The sequence below is a fragment of the Xenopus tropicalis genome, chromosome 10, assembly GCF_000004195.4.
Source record: "Xenopus tropicalis strain Nigerian chromosome 10, UCB_Xtro_10.0, whole genome shotgun sequence".
Taxonomy (NCBI): domain Eukaryota; kingdom Metazoa; phylum Chordata; class Amphibia; order Anura; family Pipidae; genus Xenopus; species Xenopus tropicalis.
The window spans coordinates 4,739,420-4,750,103 of NC_030686.2; the positions used below are offsets into that span (position 1 = coordinate 4,739,420).

At 44.1% G+C, this 10,684-nt stretch overlaps 1 protein-coding gene across 1 annotated transcript; it reads right to left on the minus strand.

The window, feature by feature from the left end:
• Positions 1 to 7,556, minus strand: rps21 (ribosomal protein S21). The gene is made up of 6 exons (NM_001005126.2): positions 7,524 to 7,556; positions 5,985 to 6,064; positions 3,918 to 3,981; positions 1,360 to 1,431; positions 868 to 923; positions 1 to 74 (listed from the first exon to the last, which is right to left on the minus strand). The coding sequence occupies exons 2-6, from the start codon at positions 6,032 to 6,034 to the stop codon at positions 65 to 67; spliced, it is 252 nt and encodes an 83-aa protein (NP_001005126.1). The 5' UTR covers positions 6,035 to 6,064; positions 7,524 to 7,556; the 3' UTR covers positions 1 to 64.
• Between the last annotated feature and the right edge of the window lie 3,128 nt (positions 7,557 to 10,684).

Here is a 10,684-nt window from a genome sequence, read left to right on the forward strand (position 1 = left end):
TTTCTTTTTAACAACATTTTTATTATTTTTGTCCGACTCGTCTCCTCAGTTCCACAGTCTCGTCTCAGAAGTTCCTATGAGAGTGAGCGAGTGACAGACAGACAGAGTGCAGTGAGACAGATGCCAGAGGAACACAATTCAATAAGTAATGCCACATAAAGCGAGATATAATATCTATATTATATACATACAGACTGCTCCTACTCCCTGCAGCCCTGGCCATGTCACCTAAAGCCTATACTGCCCCCGGCCCAGACCTTCCCTAACTGTGCCCTGTAGAAGACAAAGAATGACAAATCTCTAATGATAATGGAACTGTCTCTGACCCCCCCAAAATCCATTTAGAATTCTGTTTCTGCTAGGGATGTATTTATTAACACTGGAGACCAACATTACCCCTGATGTTGCCCATAGCAACCAATAAGCAATTAGATTTGAACAGGCCCCTACACGTAAAGGTTTGAGTCGTTTAGGATAATTCGGCAGCTTATATGCCTGTGTATGGGGACCCCCCCCCCCCCCCGACTTATTTTTAATTTTTGCTCAGATATTAAAGATCTGATTGGCTGCTATGGGCTACATCTCTGGTGATGTCGGCAATGTCAATACACCCCTTAGTATTTGATAAAACCACCAAGAAACAATTAGAGCAGTTTCTGGTAAAGGCAACAGGTCCAGGTTATGGAACCTTGGGAACTAGTTAACAGGTTTATTGTATTTCATGTAACCCATTGCACAATGGCCATTCAGTCATTGGCTCTTAGCCCTGGATAGGATATGCCCTGTGGCTTTTGGCAGGCAGTAGTTACCAAGTTAGGCCTAAAGTTTCCTACATGAACAACAGGCACTGAGAGAACGGGCACTTACTTTGAGACAATGCAGTCATTCTTTGCCAGTCTCAGAATGGAGTCATCGGATTCCCCCTGTGATGTGGAAATGAAATGTACAATATGAGAAACTGCACTGGAGAAGGGCAGCTGTACTGTTAGTAAAGGCCAAATTCACCCAAGTGACTACAAGGTCTGAGATTAAAGGAACAGTAACACCAAAATATTTAAAGAGTATGAAGACACACAGAGCTACTTAGTAGCAGCTACTTGTCACGGCTACTAAACACCAGAAAATCCCCTGCCATAGACAATACTGAGAATTGCTTCTGCTAAAACACACGTATCAGTAAATGATCAGCATTGTCCATTTTAGTAGCCGTGACGAGTAGCTGCAACTAGTAGCTCCGTGTGTCTTCACCCTTAGCAGTGCAGGGTAACAGTAGATTTGAATTAGTTTAAAACATTTGATTTAATTTACAATGTATTCCTACAGACAGAAGTGCCCATTGGTACAGAAGCCAATACTTACCATCCTACGAATGGCGCCGCAGATAGCATAGGTCTTGTACTGACTGTTGAATCTGCCCGTCACTTTGTCGACCTGCCAAAGAAAATCTCATTATTACACTCTGTATATTTTCACTGCCCCCCAAAAAGTTCAAGCCCAAAGAGGGAATAGCTGCGATGACAGTATCTGGGGTGTCGGACGCAGCACGTTGGGCTAAAGGCAACTTGGCGGCGCAGCAAGACGCTCTCAGATAAAAGAGTGTAAGAGAAGGTGCCTGAGGCGCTTATCAGAGGCTGAGAGAACAGTGGGAACATTGCTTATCTAACCAAGCGGTTCTTTTGTTCCTCTGTAGAACCCTGGGACAATTGAGGAATGCAGATATTTAAAGAAAATGTACTTGCCATAAAAAGCATCACAGATAAGCGGGGATGTATCCTGCCAGCTACAATACTTCCCATTCCCCCCGTATCTCCCACTGCTACAGAGCCCATAAATCAGCCAGTACCGCTCATGGACCTGCAGCAGGACAGACTATGGAGACAGACAACCTGCAGCCCAATTCATTGTCCTAGTCAAGATAAGAGGGAGGAAGACATTCTACAGAACTGTCTGGATCACAATAAGCACAAGTTAAAGGAACAGTAACACCAAAAAATGAAGTGTATCAAAGTAATTAATATATTATGTACGGTTGTCCTAAACTGGTAAAAGTTGTGTGTTTGCTACAGAAACCCTACTATAGTTTATATAAATACCCCGCTGTGTAGCCCGGGGGCAGCCATTCCTGCACTGGTACAGCTGGGGTGTTTGCTACAGAAACCCTACTATAGTCTATATAAATACCCCGCTGTGTAGCCCCGGGGGCAGCCATTCCTGCACTGGTACAGCTGGGGTGTTTGCTACAGAAACCCTACTATAGTTTATATAAATACCCCGCTGTGTAGCCCTGGGGGCAGCCATTCCTGCACCGGTACAGCTGGGGTGTTTGCTACAGAAACCCTACTATAGTTTATATAAATACCCTGCTGTGTAGCCCCGGGGGCAGCCGTTCCTGCACTGGTACAGCTGGGGTGTTTGCTACAGAAACCCTACTATAGTTTATATAAATACCCTGCTGTGTAGCCCTGGGGGCAGCCATTCCTGCACCGGTACAGCTGGGATGTTTGCTACAGAAACCCTACTATAGTTTATATAAATACCCCGCTGTGTAGCCCCGGGGGCAGCCATTCCTGCACTGGTACAGCTGGGGTGTTTGCTACAGAAACCCTACTATAGTTTATATAAATACCCCACTGTGTAGCCCCGGGGGCAGCCGTTCCTGCACTGGTACAGCTGGGGTGTTTGCTACAGAAACCCTACTATAGTTTATATAAATACCCCGCTGTGTAGCCCCGGGGGCAGCCATTCCTGCACTGGTACAGCTGGGGTGTTTGCGACAGAAACCCTACTATAGTTTATATAAATACCCCGCTGTGTAGCCCCGGGGGCAGCCATTCCTGCACCGGTACAGCTGGGGTGTTTGCTACAGAAACCCTACTATAGTTTATATAAATACCCCGCTGTGTAGCCCCGGGGGCAGCCATTCCTGCACTGGTACAGCTGGGGTGTTTGCGACAGAAACCCTACTATAGTTTATATAAATACCCAGCTGTGTAGCCCCGGGGGCAGCCATTCCTGCACCGGTACAGCTGGGGTGTTTGCTACAGAAACCCTACTATAGCTTATATAAATACCCCGCTACAACTTACCAGTGCAGGGCAACCCCCTACTTTATATTTACATTACTTTTAATTTTTTGGTGTTACTGTTCCTTTAATGAAGGGCAGTGTGCCTATTTTAGATACTCTTGTTACTCTGCAGTAGCAACCTCTGGGGGGCTGGGGAGTTGGGACTATTGTCCCGTGCCCGTTTGTATCAAGCTATGACCACATAAAGCAGCTTGACAAGGGAGAGCGGGGGGGGGCAAACTTCACTGGACCCCAATGAATAAATCATTTTAACTATTTATTATGAACGACATCAGCTATTTATATTTACTTAATGATATGAGTCTCCTACATGAACTTTCCAGCACGGCACTGACTAGATATTGGGTCCCTAAAGGGATACTGCCATGATATTTATGGGGCACTTGTTATCTCTAAATGACACTGTTACACAGCAAATAATTCCCTCTGCAATTTACCCTTTTATTCTTGAACCAACAAATGTATTTGTAGCTGTAATATTGGTGTGTAGGCGCCATCCCAGTGCCTTGTGCCTGAGTCTGAGCTTTCAGCCAGCGCTACACATTAGAACTGCTTTCAGCTAACCTATTGTTTCTCCTACTCCCATGTAACTGGAGGAGTCCCAAGCCGGACTTGGATTTCTTACTATTGAGTGCTATTCTGATACCTACTGGGAGCTGCTATCTTGCTCCCTTCCCATTGTTCTGCTGATCGGCTGCTGGGGGTGAGGGGGGGGGGGATATCACTCCAACTTGCAGCAGTAAAGTTACAGCACAATGTCAGGCAAAGCTCGAGCCATTTAGGTGGGGAAGGAATGTATCCGGGACCCCTGCCAGTAAATCGGAAACTCACCTCGGCAATGTTAATCTGGATGGAGGCATGGTCCTTGGCCCCAATGATTCTGTTGCTCGCTGAGCTAAAAAGAAATGGAAATAACAGTTAAAAAGGATTGTAATGTGTGCGCCAAACACAACTGTCGTGGCATTATTATTATTAGATTCTCCCACCCTGTAGCCGCACATATAACCAGAACATAAAACTCCATTGGAACCAGCCTGCCATGCAGCTCAGGCACCTTCCCATCAGAATATACATTCCAGGCAACGGAAACTTGGCAACACCCAAACAGAGCACTGGAAATGTTCATCAGCGTGGCTCTAGGGGTGGTCCGGAAGCAAAGCCCTTGCACCTCTGGGGCTGGCGCCTTCTACGTGAGTGTTACTGGCGCACAGCATGGTGGGTAAATTAAAACCACCTTGAGCCCATTGTACTCTCAGGGATACAGGACGGCAGCTTAGGAGGGGAATCATCTGAGTTTACTAAAAGGGTCCTCTTCTGCAGCCCACGGTAAGAAATGCTCATTAGGGAATTGCCACAGCTGCCTGCCAGCACTAAATGCCTGATTCCTGCTCTCTGTAATATAAGGATCTCCTTAAACCTGCAGTCACCGCCTGAAACATTGCACCCTACACCCACACCGATGCACAGCTCTATGAGCAGCAGCAATCAAAATGGCAAGATGGCCACTGAAATAGTAACGCTTTCTGGGAAGTGGGGTTGGTGGTGAGGCAGGGGTCCTGTGGTTCAGTGAGATGAATAAGAACAAAAATTTACTGCAAAGGATCATTTAACTATTTATATATACCCAGGAGTGGGAAACATGGATAGATATAGACAGATGGAGTGCTGGGGCAATGTATATGATTACAAATAGGTATATGAGGAAAGGCCAACCCCATTTTCATCAAATAATTAAATCTTTTAAAATCCATTCCCTTTTTCTCTGTAATAATAAAACAGTACCTGTACTTGATCCCAACTAAGATATAATTACCCCTTATTGGGGCAGAACAGCCCTATTGGGTTTATTTCATGGTTAAATGATTCCCTTTTCTCTGTAATAATAAAACAGTACCTGTACTTGATCCCAACTAAGATATAATTACCCCTTATTGGGGCAGAACAGCCCTATTGGGTTTATTTAATGGTTAAATGATTCCCTTTTCTCTGTAATAATAAAACAGTACCTGTACTTGATCCCAACTAAGATATAATTACCCCTTATTGGGGCAAAACAGCCCTATTGGGTTTATTTCATGGTTAAATGATTCCCTTTTCTCTGTAATAATAAAACAGTACCTGTACTTGATCCCAACTAAGATATAATTACCCCTTATTGGGGGCAGAACAGCCCTATTGGGTTTATTTAATGGTTAAATGATTCCCTTTTCTCTGTAATAATAAAACAGTACCTGTACTTGATCCCAACTAAGATATAATTACCCCTTACTGGGGGCAGAACAGCCCTATTGGGTTTATTTAATGGTTAAATGATTCCCTTTTCTCTGTAATAATAAAACAGTACCTGTACTTGATCCCAACTAAGATATAATTACCCCTTATTGGGGGCAGAACAGCCCTATTGGGTTTATTTCATGGTTAAATGATTCCCTTTTCTCTGTAATAATAAAACAGTACCTGTACTTGATCCCAACTAAGATATAATTACCCCTTATTGGGGGCAGAACAGCCCTATTGGGTTTATTTAATGGTTAAATGATTCCCTTTTCTCTGTAATAATAAAACAGTACCTGTACTTGATCCCAACTAAGATATAATTACCCCTTATTGGGGGCAGAACAGCCCTATTGGGTTTAATGGTTAAATGATTCCCTTTTCTCTGTAATAATAAAACAGTACCTGTACTTGATCCCAACTAAGATATAATTACCCCTTATTGGGGGCAGAACAGCCCTATTGGGTTTATTTCATGGTTAAATGATTCCCTTTTCTCTGTAATAATAAAACAGTACCTGTACTTGATCCCAACTAAGCTATAATTACCCCTTACTGGGGGCCAGCTATCTATTCCATCACAAAACGTATATCAGGGGGGGGGCAGAGGTGAGAGGACCGTACCATTTACGGGGGACGTAGAGATCCACAAATTCACCAGCGTCGTTCTGCATTTTGCGTAGTAGTTGCCGTCACAAGGTGACCTGTGGGTACAAACACATTAGTCATTTCAGTGAAACCTACAGTCCAACCCAGATTCTATCAGCACCGGGTAAAAGGGCAATTTGGGCTTCACCCCATATAGAGTTTGAAGTGTTTAATCTCTTATAGTGCAGTTTCTATAGATAATTTTAAGACAATGGGGGGGTCCCTGGTTGTCACTGATCCATAACGCTTAACCCCCACTAATAGCTATAGGCCCTCACTGGGATTCTGGGAGTTGTAGTTTAACCAAATCTAAAAGGGCCCACAGTGACCTATTACTAAACTACCAGACAGGAACTGCTTTCATTCTCTGCACCTATAGTTCTGACTACTAAACTACAGATTAATAGGCCTGAAGAACAGCTACATTGTTTCATGAGTCAGAACCAGGAGAACAGAAAGGAGGGACGCTGCTATTAATTTGACGATAACTTTATAACCAATGAGAAATAACCTGCTTTGAACTCTACTTTTCTGATGAGGCCAAAGCCAGTTTTAGAGGGGTCCTTCCCCTTGAAAGAGTTTGTTCAACTTTGGAGTTGTAGAATGATGTCGAGCGATATTCTCAGAAAACTTGCAATTGGTCATTTTTTATTTGTAGTTTAGTTATTTTCTCAGCAGCTCTACAGATCGGCGTTTCAGCAGCTGCCTGGCTGCTAGGGTCCAGATTACCTTAGCAACCAGGGAGCGCTGGTATATGAATAGGAAGGGGCTTCAATTGGCTATGGAAACATACACTTTTCTAATGGTGATTTTAATTAATTTTTATAGGTCTTTATATAGTTTAACTATTTGCTTTTTTCACACTTAGTTTCCATATAGGGGTCGCTGACCCCTATATGGAAACTAAGTGTGAAAAAAGCAAATAGTTAAACTATATAAAGACCTATAAAAATTAAACTATTTGCTTTTTTCACACTTAGTTTCCATATAGGGGTCGCTGACCCCTATATGGAAACTAAGTGTGAAAAAAGCAAATAGTTAAACTATATAAAGAGCTATAAAAATAATTAACCCATAGCCAATTGAAGCCCCCTCCTATTCATATACCACATACCTCCCTGGTTGCTAAGGTAATCTGGACCCTAGCAGCCAGGCAGCTGCTGAAACGCCAGTCTGTAGAGCTGCTGAGAAAATAACTAAACTACAAATAAAAAATGAAGACCAACTGCAAGTTTTCTGAGAATATCGCTCGACATCATTCTACAACTTGTTTGGAATTGGCCATTCAACTACCCCGTTCCATTAGCCAGGGGCAGAGAGATGTAGTTCAGCCGTTGATGAAGCCCCCACACACGTGTAGCCGCACAGCCCCCGCCTAAGCACCGCTGCGTCTCCCCCACACAGGCTCGGCCATTAGCCCGAAGGTTAATAAACTGGGAATGAGCGATAAAGGGACACTCCCTGGCGAAATAACAACCCGAAGCCGTTCCGAAGCGCGCAGCCCCGCAGCCTCACCTCCTGCTCGCACTAATGGCCGACACCAAAGAGAAAGAAGCAGCCAACCGGAAGGACTTACGTCAGTGCGGAGAGCCGGATAACTTCCGGGGCAGCGACAAAAAAGGGGAAGTGTATGTTTCCGTAGCAACTGACTGTCCCGTCGCCGTTTATAGGTGTTCTCTCATTGGCTGCTATACTGGGTTGCTGTTTTCCCGCCAAAGTCGGGCTACTAACTTTAAAGCCGGGTTTCCAACGTATAAACCCGCCAAGGTGCAGTTTGGGGCTATTGTTTGGAGCCTTGGCGGGTTTGTAGTTTGGAAACTAGACAAACTTTTTCCCACCTAGTGTGTCTGTCCCACTGCATCCTGGGTAATGTAGTTTGTTTCTAACAATTAGCCTACAGCTAGGATTACTATAAAACTACAATACCCAGCATGCAATTGGGCAGCATAGACAGAGGCTCTGTTTTATATTCCTTTTTGCTCTTTTAGACTAACCTGCTCTATAGGGTATGTGATTGTATTGTTACTTTCTACTGGGATGTGGGGCAGTTCTACCCCCTGCTCTATAGGGTATGTGATTGTACTGTTACTTTCTACTGGGATGTGGGGCAGTTCTACCCCCTGCTCTATAGGGAATGTGATTGTACTGTTACTTTCTACTGGGATGTGGGGCAGTTCTACCCCCTGCTCTATAGGGTATGTGATTGTACTGTTACTTTCTACTGGGATGTGGGGCAGTTCTACCCCCTGCTCTATAGGGTATGTGATTGTACTGTTACTTTCTACTGGATGTGGGGCAGTTCTACCCCTGCTCTATAGGGTATGTGATTGTACTGTTACTTTCTACTGGGATGTGGGGCAGTTCTACCCCCTGCTCTATAGGGTATGTGATTGTACTGTTACTTTCTACTGGGATGTGGGGCAGTTCTACCCCCTGCTCTATAGGGTATGTGATTGTACTGTTACTTTCTACTGGGATGTGGGCAGTTCTAACCCCCTGCTCTATAGGGTATGTGATTGTACTGTTACTTTCTACTGGGATGTGGGCAGTTCTACCCTGCTCTATGCAAGGGTATGTGTGTACTGTTACTTTCTACTGGGATGTGGGGCAGTTCTACCCCTGCTCCCTGCTCTATAGGGTATGTGATTGTACGTTACTTTCTACTGGGATGTGGGCAGTTCTACCCCCTGCTCTATAGGGTATGTGATTGTACTGTTACTTTCTACTGGGATGTGGGGCAGTTCTACCCCTGCTCTATAGGGTATGTGATTGTACTGTTACTTTCTACTGGGATGTTGGGCAGTTCTACCCCTGCTCTATAGGGTATGTGATTGTACTGTTACTTTCTACTGGGATGTGGGGCAGTTCTACCCCCTGCTCTATAGGGTATGTGATTGTACTATTACTTTCTACTGGGATGTGGGGCAGTTCTACCCCCTGCTCTATAGGGTATGTGATTGTACTATTACTTTCTACTGGGATGTGGGGCAGTTCTACCCCCTGCTCCCTACTCTATAGGGTATGTGATTGTACCGTTACTTTCTACTGGATGTGGGGCAGTTCTACCCCCTGCTCTATAGGGTATGTGATTGTACTATTACTTTCTACTGGGATGTGGGGCAGTTCTACCCCTGCCTCTATAGGGTATGTGATTGTACTGTTACTTTCTACTGGGATGTGGGGCAGTTCTACCCCCCTGCTCTATAGGGTATGTGATTGTACTATTACTTTCTACTGGGATGTGGGGCAATTCTACCCCCTGCTCTATAGGGTATGTGATTGTACTGTTACTTTCTACTGGGATGTGGGGCAGTTCTACCCCCTGCTCTATAGGGTATGTGATTGTACTGTTACTTTCTACTGGGATGTGGGGCAGTTCTACCCCCTGCTCTATAGGGTATGTGATTGTACTGTTACTTTCTACTGGGATGTGGGGCAGTTCAACCCCCTGCTCTATAGGGTATGTGATTGTACTATTACTTTCTACTGGGATGTGGGGCAGTTCTACCCCCTGCTCTATAGGGTATGTGATTGTACTATTACTTTCTACTGGGATGTGGGGCAGTTCTACCCCCTGCTCTATAGGGTATGAGATTGTACTATTACTTGCTACTGGGATGTGGGGGCAGTTCTGCAGTTAATACAGGTATAAATCTCAGGGTATCTTGGGGCTTCTGGGAGTTGTAGTTCAACGCACCCATATGTATATCATGTCTGGGGTTAATGCAACATTCTGAATCTATTTCTGTAGTGATTTCCCAGCTGGACTTTTATTTTTTAGAATTTTTTTTATTGCACATATTGGGCTATTTTTGGGCTACTTTCAAAGTGGCTTTTGGCTAGTTTTGGGCTGGTTTTAGAACTGACTTTGGCTGGTTTGGAAAAATAAATCTGGCAGCCCTGCTGCTAAAATATACCGTATCATTAGCAGGACCCATTCTCTACTTTATTGTTACTTATTTCTACTCAGGCCCTCTCCTATACATCTGTGAATGAAACAACTTTAAGGTTGCTGGGGTATACGAGACCCTAGCAACCAAATAGCTGCTGTGCTTCTAAATTGGAGAGCCACTGAATAAATAGATAAATCATACAATAACAAAATTGTCTCAGTGTCTGTGTTATGCTGAAAATGAATACAGAGGTTAAACTGTAACCTACCTACAAGCGGAACACAGGCACTTGCTGTTTGTCTGTAATGAGGCTTATTAAAACTTTAAGGAAGATAAAAGCATCCCATAATACACTCTGGCCGGGGGGCTGTACCATTCAGATATACAGGGAGAATAACATACATGGGATCACGTATAGAACACCCCCCTGTCTTTCCCACACCCCAATCTCCTTGATATAACTATCCTTTTGGCCTATTTTTGTTTTTTTTTTTTTAAATCATGAAAAATGAATGTTTTTTGTTATTCTAAACTGGGCAGAGAGACTAAAGCTGCTCTGTGTCTGGTCCCTGCAAGCTAGATAATAAGATTACCAGGACTCAGCCTACTGGTCTCCCGCTGACAAAACAGTCACAACAAAGGGTGGATGGAGGGGAATGTATACTGGCTGAAGTGGCTTTGCCCTATTTAGCTCAAATAACTGAAACCATGGATTTTTTTTCCTTATAAAAACAATGTTCGGAACAAGCCTTATTCATTGCATGCCTGTTGAACAAAGGGGGG